This window comes from Plecotus auritus, assembly GCF_963455305.1.
Source record: "Plecotus auritus genome assembly, chromosome: 6".
Classification (NCBI taxonomy): Eukaryota; Metazoa; Chordata; class Mammalia; order Chiroptera; family Vespertilionidae; genus Plecotus; species Plecotus auritus.
In genome coordinates, this window is record NC_137773.1 from 47737751 (window position 1) to 47757248 (window position 19498).

Consider the following 19498-nt stretch of genomic DNA (forward strand, 5'->3'; position numbering starts at 1 on the left):
TAGAAGTCCCTTTTTTTCCCCATTACCCCCTAACCAACACCCATGGTTAGTCTCTGAGGTTTAAAAATATCCTATTTTTATGATGATGAATTGAAGAGTTAGAATTATAGACATGTTTTTAAAAATAACTTAGTCTTTCAAATGACACAATAAGTCATACATAAAACAATCTGGATTGTCTCAGCAAATAAGAACAAAAATAATTTAAGAATATAACTGGTAAAAGTTATTAATATAACTTAGAAAAAACCAATAGTTAAACCATCTTTAATATTATTTTTCAATCATTCTTGCTTATAATGTTGGCTTCAGATTTTAATCAGATCTTATAAGACTTTTGTCAGTAAATAAACACGTCTTTCAGTAAATAATCAGCCTAAAGAATACAGAACTAATGGTATAAGTATTAGAAAAGTTGTTGATTTTTTTGTCAATAAACATGGTCCCAAAGAAGTGAAGAATTGAAGACAATCATAAGAGAAATAATCAAAGAAATTTTATCTAAAATATATTTGTGAAAATCTTTCATTTATTAAAGTCATACAATAATAGATTATAAAGAATAAAGTGAGAAAAAATACATTGACATACTAATTTTTAAAATTCTAAATCCATGACATTTCCTGCCTTCAAAGCATACCACATTTAGACTAGTCCATGTGTGCCAAAATATCATGCTATCTGCTTCCTGACCTCACTTTATTTTTGCCTACTTTTGAGCCTTTTTGAAATTTCAATGCTACTCATCCATGTCATAGCATAAGAAAAGATGTCAGAACTTCAAAACATTGCATTTAAAATATTGCTGACATTTTACCTAGACTTTGTTTTTATTAAACCTCCAATTGGGAAATTTATTTTGGGCATCTATATTAATTCTACAGAGCACTTGAAGTTTTTATTTGATTGAAATTGTAGAGCATGTTTTGTTTAGTTACATCTCTTCCGATCTCTTCATGACCTCAGGCTGCCTTCTGTACGTTTTCATGATTTCTTGAACTCAATAGTGTGACAAGAACATATATAGAATTCAAAATAAAATGTCTTATTGATACACATTATCCTCATATTTACATACTCTTTTGTAGTGTTTTCTCTGAGATTTGTATATTCCTCTAATGTCATAAAGATAATACCACTTTATCAAATATTGAAGTCCACAAATACATATTTTTATACATGACCTTTTCAACATTTCTGTTTCATTGACCCATACATCACTAAATGGATGGACACCTTTTCTGGATTTTTGTCTTTTTCCAGCAGATACGTTTATGTCTGTTCACAAGATGTGCAATTTATTTTGTAATTACCTATTTCTGATATTTTTGTTCTCTCTTCTTTATAAGTATATATCTAGATTCATAAACAACTGATTTTCTCACTTTTTTAGTGTATCTCATTGTGACAAATCTTTGGTCTTTGAATAACACCAGTCTTTCAATTTTTCCATTGAATTCCTTTTCTCATGAATTAACAACTAATCTCTCATAATCAAAATCATTTGCTCTCCTCACCTCTGTGAGCAAGAATAAATTATAATTCAAGATAAAAAAGTACCCAACCCCAGTTTATATTCTCTATGTATCTACTGTATAATTTAATGATCCCTCAATTTTATGATATTTTAATTTTTTGAAATAGTTCACCTATTCACATTTCATATAATTACTCCAGTTAACTGATTCAGCAGCTGACTGGAACCTCCCTATAACTTTAGATAAATGAGATATAATAATGTTACCTTGTTTCTTATTCATTAGTTGTTGGTTAATGGTTTATCTCAACTAGTATGATTTAAAGTGAAAGCTATAAAGTCTTTTCTAAGATGCAAATGTGAAACAGAGAACTTTGCACTTCTGGCAATGTCTGTAGGCAACATGTTTTACTTATTCAGACATCAGTGCTTTTGTGACATCACTTCACTAAAAATTTGTGCCTTTGGGTAAGTTAGAACTAGTAGTAATCAATACTCTCTTGGGGTATTAAGACTGATTACCCAGTTATATATATTATAAGTGCTAAATAATTATTGATGAGAAATAATTTTGAATGAAGGATAAATAAATGTTTTTAAAGTACACAAAATATCTTTAATGCAGTCCTCATACTTCCCTTGACACACACACTTTTTGATATGTCAAGGGAAACTTTCTTTTTTTCTTCAAATTAAAACATGTTTTAAATTAGTTGTATTTCTCTCTAGCTAATACCTACTTTTTGTGAGAAGTAGCATTTGAACTCATTCAAAATATTAAAATGCACCTAACTAGGGTATTTTGTAAAATATGAAGTTAATATGAAGTTTTTTAATACTTTGAGATTTTAAATTTCTTTTGATTTGTTCCAAGAACTTATTTTATATCCTAAGAAAGAGTTAAATTTGTTTTGTATTTCTTGACATTCTTAGAATTTTAACTAATCCCTTTTTTACAGGGTCTGTGAGACAATCTTTTTTTTTTTAACGTATTTTATTTACTAGGAACTTTCACATTTTAGCTTCCATTTTTCATTAAACCAATAATTATATACTTACCCCTGAATTAGTCACTTATTTTTTATTTAATACCAATGCAGGAGTTATTTATTTGCATATTCCTAGTTACATTATTGAGTTTTCATTGAGATACTTACAGTTAAATAAACTATTGTACATTTTTTAGGGGAATATAGAAAAGACCATTGATAAAGGTAATTTGTATCTTTATTTACTAGTTTACACTCCTTGGTATGTGGGTCTTCATCTATTATTTAAAGCAGTTTATTTATGCATACTTTGCATATTTTTGAGTTAACATTTCACATATTAATTATATACCTCATTTTATATTACAGATCATTTCCATCCTCTTTCTTATTTTGCACATTGGAAATAACTTCATTTAAGCATTTGTCCATCATGTGAGCCTAACAAAGGAAGATTAGCAATTAAAATACAAATAGAATTATTCACTGAAAAGGAATATTTACTTGGGAATTTTTCCTGCCTCATCAAACTCAAGATTTATGGGCCTAAATTCATTAAGTTATAAAGTTGTAAATAGTCTGGAATATAAAGATTCAATTGCTTATAAATATCATTAAACATCATTTAATACTCATTGTGCCAGACTTTTTTTGGATGAGTATGCGTCTTCTGAAATTATTTTAATAGAAATTAGATGGTGTCATTTAGACAAGATAGCTTGGAAACTGCTTTGGTCTGCGAGGTTCAAGATTGAATAATACTACTGAATAAAGACTAACCTCAGCATAACGAGTCAATTAAATGTTTCCCAAAGTATAATAAAAACCAGGGTAGTTTTATATGGATGTCCAATAAGAACCTCTAATTGGTGATCCCTAATTATCTACATCAGTTTACATGGGGAGAATAGAGGAGATTTGAAAAAAAAAAAAATCCCCAAATGTAATTACATACAAATGGATAAAGATAAAAACAAATGGTAAAGTAGAAATTTTGTGAATAAAAATCGGAAGTTTGTTTCTGATTCTATAATTGGTACATTACATTTGACATTATAACACTTGATATTTATATATTATGCCTAGATGCATAACTGTATGTTTTGTCCTAGAAGTATGTTTTGTCCTAGAAGTACATTTTTTAACTCCAAGAATTGAAAAGATTATAAATGAACTTCATTTCAATAAAATTTCTATAATCTGTACACAGACTTTTCTAAATTACCAGTGACAGCTTTTGAGTCATTGAGTTCAACAAGTGTTTATAAATGTTTTCTGAGTTCTATTTTTATGATTCCATCATATGGACACATTTGCACATATTTGCATCCTGTATACAGGCATTATGTTTTTAATTTAATTAAATTATATCTATTCATTACCAGAGAAAGATGATTATGTTTACCACAAGAGTGAGTTTATTTAACTAATAGCTATTTCATTATCTGAAGCTGTTAACATGACAATATGGTGCTTGATGATAAACAGATAAGAAATAGAATTTTAGTCTGTTCCTTTAATTTTTAAGGTACTGGTTCTATTTTTGAGGACCAGTTGATAATGCATAGGTAGCAAAATTAGGCATGACACTTTAGAAGAAAGAGAGGTTCAGTTCCAGTGTTTATGTATTATGAGGAAGACATTATTTTTACTACTTATAAAAATGTTGCAATCACTAGGGCTTTTTTCTCCTTTTAATGTTGGCATTAGCCAAAATTCTGTACTAGATCCCAGTATTGTAGGTAATATTGTTGGATACACCATGGTATATTATATACATACTGGAAATAGGACTTTAATGGGTTATCAAATGTTTCAAGTCTAATAACTATATTGCAGCTGAAAATTAGGTAATGACTACATTATTTCATGAAAAGCATATTTGCAAATGTTTTTGTCAAAAATTTTAAGCACATGTTTTAAAAAAGAAAAGACCTAAACATAGAAGTAATACATTAATCAAATCAATATCAAACATATATTTCCTGGATTAAATTTTGAATCACCCCAATTAAAGAAATAGTCAAAGTTGAGTTTCTCATATCGTATTAAACATATCATTGGGTTTTGACTCAAAGTGCAGCACATAGTAGAAAGAAAATATTGATTCAACAATGGCAACAGTAGATAAAGTGTATATAATAGGTTGTTTTGATATATACTTGATGATGTATGTAAGATAAAATATTTCACATGTAGGTTTAATCAAAATGGTGGTAGGAATAGATATGAGAGTAAATGTTACAGTTTGACCATTGCTATTATTTTATTCTTAGAAAATGTGTAGAAAACTTGGAGTTTAAAATTGGTTTAAAATTCTTGCCCTGGCCAGTGTGATTCAGCTGGTTGGGCATGTTTCCGGGCACTGAAAGGTGAAAGGTGGCCAGCTGGATGCCAGGTCAGGGCACAGGCCCTGATTTCAGGCTAGATCCCCAGTAGGGAGCATTCATGAGGCAGTTCTCACATTGATCTTTCTCCCTCTCTTTTCTTCTCTCTCTAAAAATGAATAAAAATATTTTTAAAAATAAAAAACAAAATTAGTATAAAACTCTTGTACCTTTTTTTTTTCACCATTAATAAACATGATGCCAGAACTAATCCCTTTGCAAGTCACAAATAGTGCTGTTTTAAGGTTTATTTGCTACAGAATTAATTACTCGGCAGATGATTATATTGACATCATGAAATCTAGATATGTTTTGGTAGATATATCTTGATTTATCTCAACTTTTTTATTAGAACAATGACAATAGAGAACAATATTAGAATGATATTTAGTTCTAAATTATACTTTTTAAAAAGTTTGAAAAATTTAAGTATGTACAAAACACAAAGAGAATAAACTCTCCATTTTCTCCAGTTTAAACAATGATTAATTCTTTGCAAATTTGTTTCATCCAAACGTTAACACAACTCCCCCTTCACTGAGATTTTAAAGTAAATTCAGAGATCCTACTGTTTAATTATTAATATTTCAGCATATGTTTATTAAATATAAAGTTTATTTTTAGCATAACCATAATAATAATACTCTTCTTAATTTTTTTCTTTCCTTATTATTCACATTACCATAATTTTCTCATAAGTATTATTTATATTTACAGTTAAGTTGTTGACTCATGATTAAAATAAGGTTCATAGCCCTGACCGGTTTGGCTCAGTGGATAGAGCGTTGGCCTGCGGACTGAAGGGTCCCAGGTTCGATTCCAGTCAAGGGCATGTACCTTGGTTGCGGGCACTTCTCCAGTGGGAGGTGTGCAGGAGGCAGCTGATCGATGTTTCTCTCTCATTGATGTTTCTGACTCTCTATCCCTCTCCCTTCCTCTCTGTAAAAAATCAATAAAATATATTTTTTAAAAAAATAAGGTTCATAGATAGCAACTAACTTTTAAACTTTTTATTAAAGAATAATATATATGTAGAAAAATACAAAAATCATAGATGCATAACTCAAGAAATTTTCACAAAATCAGAATGCCTGAATAATCACTGACCAAAATATTAACTAGGCAGTATGTTCAGTAGCCCAAACAGTACTAAGTATCTCATTAAGTCCAGAATTTCACCCCCTTCTACTTGGCTACTGCTACCCAAGCAATTACCACTATTCTGGCCTCTAACCAAAATTAGTTTTTTGGGGGCTTTTAAAATTTATATAATTTGACTAAATGAAATAGTGAGTATATTTGAGTCTCATTAAATTTTATTAGCCATTTATTCTCTCTGGTAATATAAGGAAGCAGTTAGCGGAGCCCATATGTACCAGCACGTAAACTAAAAAGACAACTTAGTATGGATGAGTTCTCCTTGGATCTAATTTTTCTTATTATCTTTGGAGTTCTCAAGTCTAGTCTTTTAGAAGTGTTTGATAATCGTCTTTATATCTTTCTTACCGTTTGAAACATAATATGATATTTAGTGTGTTTTATAGAAACAAATATTTCAATATGTTAACTAGAATACCAGATTATAACAAAAGAGTAGAGAAATTCAAATGTCTGTATTTCACATTTCTTTCAGCCTAGATTAGAGGATTGCCAGAAATTGGAGACTATGAGGCTTAAAAGAAACTGAATAAAATAAAGAGATTAAAATTTTGGAAAAGAGCTTATCTGAAGAGAGTTTAAAAGGACCGAGGAAGGGAAAATTGAGAAGAAAAGTGGGAGGGGACATAACAAATCTTAAGTGGTTAAACAAATACTACACAGATAGACAGTGATTAATCTGTCTTTACTGAGAGCAAAGAAAAGAGAAAATGAATCTATACTGCATCCTGAGAGATTGAAAGTACACATTATAGAAAATGTACTGCCCTCAGCATTGGTATTTGCTCCTGAGAGATGAGGAAACACTTCACCTAGAAGCATAACGTTACAAACTAGGAACATATACCTGTGCCCTGTGATGCGGAGGAATAGGACTTACTAGCCCTGTGATGTATTTCCCGAAGGACGCTCTTCCCAAAACTGGAGCTGATACCGGAGTGAGGCTTAATTTTACTGGAGGACGAAGGAAAGGCAATTAAGAAAGCCTTGTGGAATTTTTTTAATTAATTATTTTTAATAGTTTGCATTCAAACATTTTTGTATTAGTTTCAGGTGTACATCACAGCGGACAGACATTCATATAGGTTACAAATGATCCCTCCCATAATTTAAGAACCCATCTGGCACCATACATAGTTGTTATATTAACTATATTCCCTATGCTGTGGTTCACATCATGCAATCTTATTTTATAACTAACAATTAGTATTTCTTAATCCCACCACCAAGAAAGCCTTGGTTTTTATATATTTCCTTTCCTTCCTGTTTCTATGTGGGTGACTTATCTTCTCTACTTTGGAATTTTGAAAATTAAAAAATTTGGTTTCTTAAACCCTTTTTCCCCTTCACACATTGACTTGCAGAGAATGATAAATGTCCAGGAACAAAAATGAAGAAATCATAGTTTTAGAAGAAACTTGGGGAAATGTGTAGAGTGCAAAAGCTGGGTATGAAATTGCCTTTTGCATGTATAAGTAACAGATTTTGTCTATTAAAAACATAGATTACAACTTGAAGGTGTAAGACTTCTTATCCATGATAACATTTATAAAAGAAAGACAGATAATTATAGATTTAAAAAGTGTAATTTTATTTAAGTATTGCATCGTCCCTTTACTGTGTTGGTTTATTTCTCTTATAATAAGAATTTTCTACTTCTGTTATTATATAATCCTCTGTGGAATTTTGAGGAAAATTTTTGGTTTTTCTCAGATACTGTGAAATGGCTTACAATTAAGCAAAAATGAAACAGCCATCATTAATAATTCAAGGTCAATTTGCTTACTCTCCTTAAGCCTAAAAGTAATACATGCTTTCTTAATTATTTTGGAGGATTTAATAAGCAGGATATATATGAATATTATGTTTTTGTTGAAATTTTGGAGAATAAATTAAAATGTAATTAGTATTAACTTGGTAATGTGAAAGTTTAAATTAATCGCACAGCTAAAAATAAAACGAAAGGGAAAATAATTGTTAGCTAAACATTAATGCTAAATTTAATAATAATAATATTCTACTACTGAGTGCCCATTTTATAGGCATGAGAAGATGAAATAAGACATAACCAATTTCATAAATACACAACCAGTGTTACAAAGTGAGAATTATTCTCATCATTCAAGGATCATGAAATAAGCTCTATGAATTTCAGGCTATAGTAAATAATTTTAGAATTAGATACATTAATATTTTATTATTATATAAATATAACTAATTTTATATAGGCAAAGGGGTTGTTTAGTATTAGACAACACAGTACATTCTAACTTTTTTGAACCTGAATTAAGCTAAGGGTTTGGAAAATTTACATTTTCAAGTTATGTTTAATTTATATTATAGAATGGTGTGGAAATAATTATTTTTCAAATTATAACAGCAAGACATTGTTTCTTTTTTGTGTTTTTTTTTCACTTTTTCGATTCCCAATTTGCAATCAGTAATTAGATAGCATATTTTAATTCCATAAAAATCTATCATTCTCATGCAGCATTTACAGTACTAATATAGAAGTATATTTTAAAATGTTTAACTACAAATATCTTGTTTAACTGGTAACTGACTCAAAAATATTGTCTATGATTGAAATTACTAGAAAAGGTAATTTTTTTAAAAATGCAGGCTTACATTAGAATTTTTTTTAGGAAATACCTGACATTGAAAAATTTAATTTTCATCTCTCACACTTAAACTTGACCTTGAGTTCTGGAACATAATCTTTGAGAACTTAAATTGTTTGCTTTGTAGGAATTTTTCACAGAAATTATGTTTCCATAACACCTATAAAATGTGTGCTTATATATCTATTATGAAGGAACATTATTTGGGCTTTAAATAAAAACACTTAAGGTAGTTTACAAAGGGCATATTTTATTGCTTAAAAGTTAATTTTAAATTTATGTTCTTTTTTAATCTTTAAAGATTAATACATTTCAGTAATTTTCTAGTTTCAGAGTTTTCTAGTTTGCAATAAACTAATGTTTATTGCAAAGCAGTGACATAGTAATTCAGAACTGAAAGAAAGTTTTTAACCAGCTGCCTTTGGTGGTTAAAAACTACTGACAGTGTGATCCATATTAAAGAATGCTCATTGTTGAGCATGCACATTGGTCTTCAGTGTTGTTTGCCCTGGAACTTGGTTATGTAATTGTTCTCAAGGCTTACTGTATCGGAAAATAATTATGGCTCATGAACATATCGCAGACTGATGTGAAAATATGATCAAAATCCCTCAGGAGCATCAAAATGCTCCTGATAGATATCCACAAGGAAATGAGAAATACTGGTTGAGCATAAAAAGGGCATGTGATCAACTTCAGTATTAGTGATCACAAATAGCCTCACTCATCCTCATTTAATCAAAGGATATTGTACCTCCCGCACAGATGAAAGTACTCATCAGGTCATTTCAGTGTAACTTGCCCTAGTTGTCATAGAAACACGCAAAAACATTTTTAATTCTTAATATCCTCTGCCTCAAACCTCATGCAAACCACCAGCCCTCCTTTAAGGTAATTTTGAAAAATATGAATAAAACAACCTCAGGCATATTACAGTAGCAGTGAAAAGATTTCAACCCCCTTTATGATGTACATGAAGCACAACCTGCTTCTCAGTTGGATTGTGATGTCCTTAGTAAATACTTGAAAAACACTCTAGTCATTATTTTCAGGGTAAGTTTTTTTAAGCATCACTGATTGTACTTGTTTTGACTTAAAAATAGCTTAGAATTTTTAATTTCAGAAGAAAATATCATTTACTTTCTTTTGGACTTGTAACCTACTACAGAATTCTGGCAACGGGCTTTGTTACCGCCCTCATGTCGGAGAAGTGATGTGGTAGAAGTGATGTGGTGTAGTTAGACCTCCGGTTATGGGCCAGTCTACCAGGGTTCCAATACCCATCCATTCAGTTACCAGCGGCTTGACCTCGGTCATTTCTTTAACATTCCTGTAACTCATTTTCCTCATCTGCGACATACATCCTCAAAAGCTCATTGTGGAGATTAAATTATTTAACGTATTTAAGTCCGTGAGTGTCTGGACCAAAGGAAGCACCCATTAAGTGTTCAAGGCAACCATATATTCAGTTAAAATTGGAACAATGACATCATCCTGATACGGAGAAAATTTAAATTCTGGGCTAAAATAGAACTAATCACGCTCTCTTTTACTCCCCGGAGGAGGGGAGGGGGGAGAAACAGACTCCAAATGTTCTTTTCAAAATATATCACTATTTTACATCTGCAGTATATATTCTTTAACACACATGTTTTAAAAGAACAGTATCCCTAGTCCACCCCCTCCTTTTTTTTTTTTTAATCAGTGAAACCAATGGAATAGATATAACACAACCAAAGGTGTAATGCCTAGAAATATCGTTTTATTTGTTTTATGATGATTTGTCACAAAGTCACAAAGCCTGCTGATACATTTTAAATTTTATATTCTCATTATTTTACTTCTGCATTTACAATGAGTGATGATATTTGATTATGTACAATAAACGGTAAATGTAAGCTGACAAAAATACTCTTTTTTGAAACAACAGGTTTTTATTTTAGTATAGGAAGCAGCACATTGTATGATGATTGAAGAAAATTTTTAAAAAATATATTTCTTCAGCCCAAAATTTTTAAAGTGATACAAATGGCCATATTTAATTTGACTTAATATATATTTTGACAGTTGTACTGGTCTATTAGTGGAAATTCTGGCCCTGGACGGGACATTGTTACCTCAGAGTTCTGATATTCCCAACTGAGGGTCGCTGATGCCCTCAAATCATCACACAAAGTAAATGAAAACAGTCTGTTAGTGTAGAAAATTGGGTCTTTCTATATTTTATATTTTAAACGAAATATATATGTCTGCCATAAATCAGTATTTAAACAGAAGCTCATATATCTTCTTCCTCCTTTTTCTTCAATAAAATTATATTATCTGATAAGCTTGATTGTCACAGTCAGCCTTATATCTATATTTTTGAACCTTTGTCTCTCAAAGTCAGATAAAATTAGCAAATGATGTCAAAAGCCCATTTAAGAAATGCCTAAAAAACTGCCCAAATTTTACTTTCTGATAATGTTTATTCACTAGACTCTGTGCAATTCTCATGGTGTTTTGATTCTGTGTGTCTTCTATATTCTGCCTTTCATGTCAGTTTCTTCCAACTATAGAAGAAATTAAGTTTTAAAACAAACTTGTTTTTGTTTTTAACATATCTATGAATAAAATTACAATGTCTTTTTGTCTTTTTTAGCTTTTCAAAAGGTATTTTTATTGAGTGCTTACCATGTCCCCAGCATATTCTTTACAGGTCACATTTAATTTTCACAACAATTTTTTCAGGCAGTTACTGGTATCTTCATTTTATAAATGAGAAACCTTACTGAGGGAAGTTAGGGTAAGTAGCCAGAAAATGGTGAAATTAAGATATAAACCCATCTCTTATTCTTCTTCCCTGTCAGTCTGCCTATTGCAACATAACTATTAAAATAGAGAGTATGTTATTTTATATTCTGCCATTTTAAATTAACACTATATGATAGAATTATCATTTTTTAATTTTTTAATTATTACTACACTTATTGGGGTAATACTGGTTCATAAGATTATATAGGTTTCAAGTGTACATATTGCATTGTGTGCCCACTACCCAAAGTCAAGTCATCTTCTGTCACCGTATGTCAACTGTATGAAGCATTTTCTCTGTTTATCAAAATATGCTAGTTTTCAATGATTCCATGTACTTTTAAGTTTTTCTCATTCAATGAATAAGATATTTACTTTACTAGAATAAGATGTGTCTGGTTATCTTTGGGAAGGATCCATTAGAGGGCAATCAAGGTAGAATTTATAAAAGTCTACTTTGAAGCCAAAATTGGAGCACTGCTACATAGTTTTAAGTGATGGAGAAGAAGGCCCCCCTATGGGTACAACATTGCCTGAACAGAAGTATGGCATTAGAGAGAAAATTAACATGGAGAGGTGAAGATTCTAAGTTGCCAAGTCTATAAAAACAAATTTAAGGGGAATAGTGGAACTTTAAGTTTGCAAGTTATGTTTTGGATAGATTAAGACATGTTTTGAATAATAATACCAGCAGTAAATAGTTGGTATTACCAACAATTAAGAACTTGTTATGAATCTGGCAATATTTAAGAACTTTTCAGATACTAATCCTTTTAAACCTTACAATAACCAAACAAAATAGGTATTCTTACTAAATTTTACAGATTATAGAATTAAGAAAATAGATAACTTTCCCATGGTCTCATGATTAGCAAGGGAGATCCAGGCTTTCATTTGAAGCCATCGGAGAGTAAGCGTTTGTAACCAATTCACTACTTGAATCCCAGGCTAAACAAATTTGGGCGCTATTCAGAAAGAAATCAGTAAGTATTAGTTGTATGGGGTTGTAATTTTGTTTTTGTTTTACTAGTAAAGTATTTCAGTTGGCAAGCTTTGTGGTCATAAAGGCCTGTGTACCCAATGAAACTAAAGGGTTATTATTAAAGAAATTTTGAAAAAATATCTATAGTATTAGAAATCTAAGCATAGCAAAAAAAGGTGAAGAACGCAGTTATCAAGAATGGTTCTCAGATCTAGAGACTGGATAATTAGGAGAAGATTGTATTCCCAACACTATTACTATTACTTCTACTACCACCACTACTACTACTATTATTACTACTAACAACAATAATAAAGTTTATGTGCTGGGAAGGAATTAGTTTTAAAAGGAAAAAGTGTACTTTCTTTTTTAAATTAAGAACTTTGGAAGTAAAAGGAGATATGAAGATAACTGAAAATCCTAGTAGATTAAGACAGATGATAGATGATAGGTAGGTAGATAGATAGATAGATAGATAGATAGATAGATAGCAGGGGTTATTCATTTTGGGATAGGAAAGTCTTGATCAAATATACCTGACCTCTAATCACTTAAAATATGTTATTTGAATGCCATAATTAAAATCATCCCTGTGTCTTAACCATTTCTGTGAGTTGCAGACCAGATGTTTCATAGGGTGAGTTTTATTTGTATGTCTCTCTATGAAAGAATTAACAGGAAAGCAATATTTTATTGTTTTAAGTAGTTTCAGTTTCACAGTTATACAATGAATTTAATATTAGTTTATGATCAATATCTGCCTTATTTTTTCTTTGTTAAAATTTGCAGGGAAAATGTTCCATGTTTTTCTCTAGGTTTTTGTTTTTGTTTTTAATGCTGTTGACACTACCCAGGGCTTGAGATAATGGGACAGAATCACTCACTTCCCTGAGCAGCTCATTTTACCCCTTTTTTTTCTTTCCTTTCACAATTATCCTTAGAATTGAATTATCAGCCACAAACACCCAGGCAGTCATTTTGAGTGAAAAAGGTCTTGTTAAATTTGGAAGATTTAGGGTGTTGAAATGCAAACTATTTCCAGATAGGTAAAGTACAAACCCTGGAACCACTCTGGGCTCTGTGAGAAGACTCACGTGCATTATCCCTCGTGTTCCTCCGCCTAGCTTATTACCAGAATTAGCAAAGACCCCACTCATTTTGCACCAGGCTTTTCCGTCAAATAATTAGAGTATTTATTTGTATCTATAGACACTTGACTTCATTATTCCCTTGAAAATTTTTGAGAGGCATTCTCGAAATCATGTGCCACAATAATGTTTACATTTTTACTTGTTTTAAGTTTTTATTTTTAATTTAAAATCTGCCTACAGTTTTGCTTTATGTCATTCAGTAATTGTAAGCTTCTTGATCCACCCATGTTCCAGGCCTTTGCACTTGGACACATTCTGATCTCCCTGGAACGCTCCTCACCACTCTGCTTGGCCCTCTCTCACTCATCGTTCAGGACTGTACCTTTTACCTTTGAGAATCCGCCCCACACAGAGATAATAGGCATTCTTCTGGTAACTTCTCTTAGGTTTTTTATACAGGATTGATGTTTTAAAATATCTTGTAAAACTATTGTTTGCCTGGTGGACTGTTAAATCTTTTAGAGAGAATCCCTGTGTATTCATTTTAGAGTCTCAAGTCCCAGAACGCTGTCTGGAGAAAAGTAAACACCCATAAACGCTTATAGACAACATCAGTGAGTCAGTAAATGAAACATCCTGAAACTAAGGAAGCAAGTGCATTTTTTTTCTCTTTATTAAACTAATATAATTATAGTAATCTCTGAATGATACAACAAAACAAACAACACCCAAAACCTAGCTATCTCTACTCCTAACATACTCCACCCTGATTTCATCATCTTTCAACCTTCCATGATTTTTATGTTTTTTTTTATTCTGACCTTGGCCTTAGTTCTTTTATTCTTCTAATTGATCACTTTCGCTTTAACAACTCCTTAAGCAAGTGTAAGGTAATCTTAACCATGAACATAAAAGGGATCATTGTAGATACTGATTATGGGCAGGAGGTTTTTGATAAGGGTAACTACAGCTAGGGGCAGTTTATCTGATTTTCCTTTAGGTTTCTGGGCTTTTCCTGTAAGTTTTTAAGAGTAGGGGGTTTTTACTCATCGTGATTATCCAATACATTATTTTCAATGTTTTTTCTTAGATATGTATGTTTTTTTTTACGGCTTCATGGTATCTAATGAGAATCTCAGATACTTTAAAAAATAATGATATAAAATGTTGATTATTTTGGTGATAACTTTATTATAATATATGTAGGTGGGTTTGTATTTTGTCATATTTTGACAATGATATAGGTATTTTATATATAAAAAATACATTGCCAATACTATTTAACCAGAATCTTTTACTAGCCCCAACAAAGGTTGATTACTTAAAATTTTAACTTTTTCCTAGACTTATTATATTTTTCATAGATAGTTCATATCTAACATAACAAATACTCTTATTTTATTATATGATTAAATGTTTACAGTAATTAAGATGAACCCAATCAAACACAAAGTTTAAAATTCTGGAATGTAATAGAAATATTTAAGGCTCTAAATCTCGCCACTTAATTAGAACATAACTAAAGTGAATTTAAACTTTAACCAGTATGATATAATCTTATTTCAACAATTTAGCACTTTTGTGATCGTTTTTAAAACTGAGTTTGATTCACTGCCTATCCGTGCTCAATCTCTAATTATCAGATGTTATATTAAATTGAAAGGTAAGAGGTCTCTAGGATATTACTAAAATTAAAATGTATTTGTAGGGTTAGAGTTTAGAATAAATAATTTAAAATTATGTTTACTATGCAAAGAAGAGTGAACATTTTATCTAGTATGTTATATTTATCTCACAAAAGCAAATAGTTCACTCCAAACAAGGTTAAAATTTAAAAATAATTTAAATAACAATTAAAAATGTATTCATGTATGATATTTAAGCAATAAGTCATTGAATATAAATTTATATTTTAGATAATTTTATTTCTTTATCTCCTTTTGAATTCTGAAATTTTATTTTAAAATATTTTTGGTAGAAATATGCATGACATTTATTACAGAAACTATAGTGTTACAAAATTATTAGAAAATATAGTGCAACATTTTTCTAGAAAACAGGTAACATTTGCCTCAGTGGTAACTAGCATGTCACCTATGGTGTTGCCTTGAGGACAGGTGGCCAGTTTTAACAAATATAGTACATGACACCTAAATATTGCATGGGGCATATGTATACTAACAAATCAGTTATTTACCTGAAATTCAAATGCAACTGGCCATCCTGTATTTTATCTGGCAACCTTTCTCAAGGTGTTATTGAAGCCTGTATAGTCACGGTTTCTAACCTGCTTTAGTGTGGGAGTGTTTTTCTCAATACAGAAAAACAGTGGTCAGCTTTTACTTCTCAGTGTGTCAGCATGTCAGCATCCACTGAGCCAGCAATTCCCGTTTTAAATCTGTTTGTTTTGACATGAAGTTTCTGTAGTATGTTCGGGGAAATCAGATCAAGTATATGAAATAAATAGCCATGCTTTTGCACACAGTTTCTAAGTTGTTTATGTTTCATGTGTCTTTTTTGAAAATAAACGTATAAATTATAAGTATTTTATTTACCAACCAAAAAGATTTCCCATTTGTTTTCATGGCTTTATTATCTAAACTTTTGGTTAAATTATTTTGAAACATTATCCCTGTTTAAATAGGCTATTAGTAGTTAATAAATTAGATACATGGCTATGTAGTTTTTAAATGAAGGTTTTACATATTTATTCTTGTTTTTTATCTTTCAATGCTAGAATTCATGTTTGGTTTTAATACTAGTTAACTAGTAGTTGGTCTAATATTGTGATATGATGATATCATTTGTTCCAAATGCAACATTCTTATACTTATAGGAATAACCAATCCCATTCAGGAATCTTCCTTGCCTTCTGCTTTGAAAACTAATGTTACTTCCAACCTTACAGGAAGTAAATAATTTGATCTCCTTATAATGTTGTTTTGAAGTAAAATACTTGAAATACAAGTATCTAAATATCAGTAAATATTATTTGCTCCATAATTATCAAAGGAAAAAATAAGGACCAATTATAAGGAACATAGGGCTATCTTCTTAGAATCTTAGATAATAACTTAAATAAAAGTATCTTTGTCACTAGTAAAGTAACATATAACTTTATTATACTTACAATGAATTGTCTCCAAAATAAATTACAAGGGTACTCCTTTGCTATGTGAAAGATGTGATTTCAGATGGTTTTGGAACAAATCAGAGCTTAGTGGATTATGGTACAGAATCTCAGAATTTTTTTCTATGGCATTATAAACATGGAGAGCAATATATATTAGAGTTTCATTTCCTAAATATATGCCAAAGTAGGAGTGGAGCATCTAAAAATTAATACAGTCTCCAATTTTGATTTTAAGATACTATGAGGCAAGGAGGTTATGTTTATCAAAGAGAACCTGGCATAGTGGCCAAAGTGTTCTAGATAGGGCTACATCCTATTATTTATTTTTCTCCTTAGGAAAAAGAAAATGTTAAGCTTCTAAAGCACAATTTTTAACATTTCTAGAAATGTTTATAATAGATCTCTTCAATATATAGAATTCTATACAAGTGAAATATCATAGCAAGTTTTGTAAACCAATAATTTAAGAGTTTAATGTTTTTTAGTGTTTTAGAAAGATATTGCCAATTCTCATGTCTCGATGGAGAAGTAATACATGATTTCTGTGTCTTTGGAAATCTTACTCAAGTCAATTCAGATAATGATAATAATCAAAATGTATTGTTTCATTAAAGGAGTTGATACACTATCACTGGTTTTTGTGGTAGAGTTCAAAGCACTCTTAATTAATATAATTATTTAGAGAGAAATAATTTTAAACTGAACAAAATTGAGTTACTCTAATCACACTATACTGTTAAAAGTATTTGTGGCAGTCGACATGGCCACAGTAATTCAGAGTAGATATTTCCTGGTGAGCCAGTTGTAAATGTACCATTGCCTTTGTGAAAAGGTAGTTTTCCATTACACACACACACACACACACACACACACACACACACACACACATATAGGAATTTATAAAAACCTGTGGGTCCTCTATTTAGAAGGAACCCCGTGATGTTTCTGTCTTTCAGTTATGATCTGCTTTTCACAGGGAACAGAGAGCAGGTGTTTCTGACTTCTCCAAGGGGTAATGGGCTTAAACTCGTGTTTGCCAGATTCGCCTTAGATATGAAGAAGTGTCCTGATGTGAGGCTCATTAAAATGTGGATGAGCTCCAGAGTCCGTTACTGATCTCAGCCCCTGAAGTGTTTCACTGTGCTGGAGAGTCTCAGTCACCGGGATGTTTGAAGGCCGTTCTTTCTTTCAGTTGCAGAAATAGATTAGATCATTTCACAAGCTTTATTTATTGCTTTAGCTTCTATAGTTTACACTGTCAAAAAGTATAAAGGCTCTTTTGCTTCCTGCTATGCAAGCATAGGAATATGAATATTCAAATTATTAAATTGTCATCTCAATATATTTTCCAGGCTATTATGTTACTATACATGATATAAATAGGATATCAGTACTGAAAATTGTACAATTGTTTTGCAACATACATGTTTACAGTCATTCTTCTGGTCATTCATCAGAATGTTTAAAAGTTCCATGATTTAACATCATACTTTACAGATTATCAAAGGCAATAAGAGGATTCCTCAATATAAGGCAACATATGCATCATGAAACTTTCTTAAAAATTATATATAATGTTAGATGTATATGTAATATACATACTAAATATACACACATATATATGCTAAATTATAAGAAGGGATATATTTGAATATCTCTTTTCCACAGAGAGTGATTTTTATCTGTAGTTCAGATAGTAAGATAAATGTCTTAAGTGTAGCATTTATATGACTCACTATGAGGAATAAATGCAGTGAATGAACAGAGGTAAAAAGGAATACTAACAGTCTCTTTCTTATTACTTTGGATTTGACCAAAAAGAAAATCTTTCATCCACATCAAGTGACCAATTCCCCACTTATGTTAATGAATAGCTAGGGGAAAATGCATTTGTGAATTCTCCAATTAGACTTTGTTAATTCCAAAGCATATAGAATATATTAGAAAGCAGAGAGACTCAACATATTTGACCCACTCTTTACAGCCTGAAATGCTTCAGCAAATGCATAGTCATCTTAGCTAAAACTGTAGAATAACTGTCAGAGGCATGGACTCTAAAATGTAATAACATTGATTTAAAAAAATAATATTTGTGTGTTACTTGTCCATTATTAACTCATACAGTCCCAAAACAATAATGATTACTCAATATTCTAACTCACTCCTTAAGAACCTTGAAAGAAAATGTGTGTGAATGTGACTTTAGTAATAATATCACATTTCATTTTCTCTAGTTTATCTGACAGTACTTCACATTTGGCAAATCAGCTTCTGTAAAAAGGAAATCACCTTCCCCATTCTAATTTGTACTGACCTGTTTAGATTTAGCTTCCTGAATTAACAAAGTGGTTGGAGGAGGTAAATTTGATAAAAGGTGATTATATTTTTCAGACAACTATTGGAATAAAAGCAGCACACAGTAACCCTAAGCAGTCATTAATATATGCCATTTAAGCTTATGTTTATATTTAAGATATTGAATATAATGTGCTAAGCTTCTGTCTTCTTATAATTGTGAACCACTTTAGTAACACAATTTCTTTTTGTATTCTAAGTCAAATGTACATATGACACAGATGCTAGTAACTTTTCTCCTAAGTAATCTTTTCACCTAATTAGAAATATTTTACAGATTTAAAATTGTGTTAGGTTGATTAACTTCTGCATTTATACCAAGATGTAGCTTTTTAGTGTATTCATTTAGTTCCTTTTTCCTTGAACTACCTAAATGACTTTTCCTATAAATCAGTATTTTCTCACATACTATTTAAAGGGAAAACTTCAACCTGTAAGTAATAGCTCTAACTTATTTTGAAAAGAGCAATATTCTTTCTAGGACGACCATATTTCCTGGGTTGTCTAGGAAA

The 19498-nt window shown here is 30.7% G+C and overlaps 1 protein-coding gene across 2 annotated transcripts in view; it reads left to right on the plus strand.

Annotated features, from left to right (window-relative positions):
• Window positions 1–19498, plus strand: part of PCDH10 (protocadherin 10) — a 38377-nt gene that overhangs the window by 16555 nt on the left and 2324 nt on the right. Inside the window, exon 5 of one of the 2 annotated variants that reach the window (XM_080673997.1) lies at window positions 2836–3101. The exons of the other annotated variant lie outside the window; for it this stretch is intronic. Coding sequence (XP_080530123.1) covers window positions 2836–2876 — 41 coding nt within the window. The 3' untranslated portion in view covers window positions 2877–3101. Of the gene's footprint in view, window positions 1–2835; window positions 3102–19498 lie in introns of those variants that run through there. 2 annotated transcript variants of the gene reach the window in all.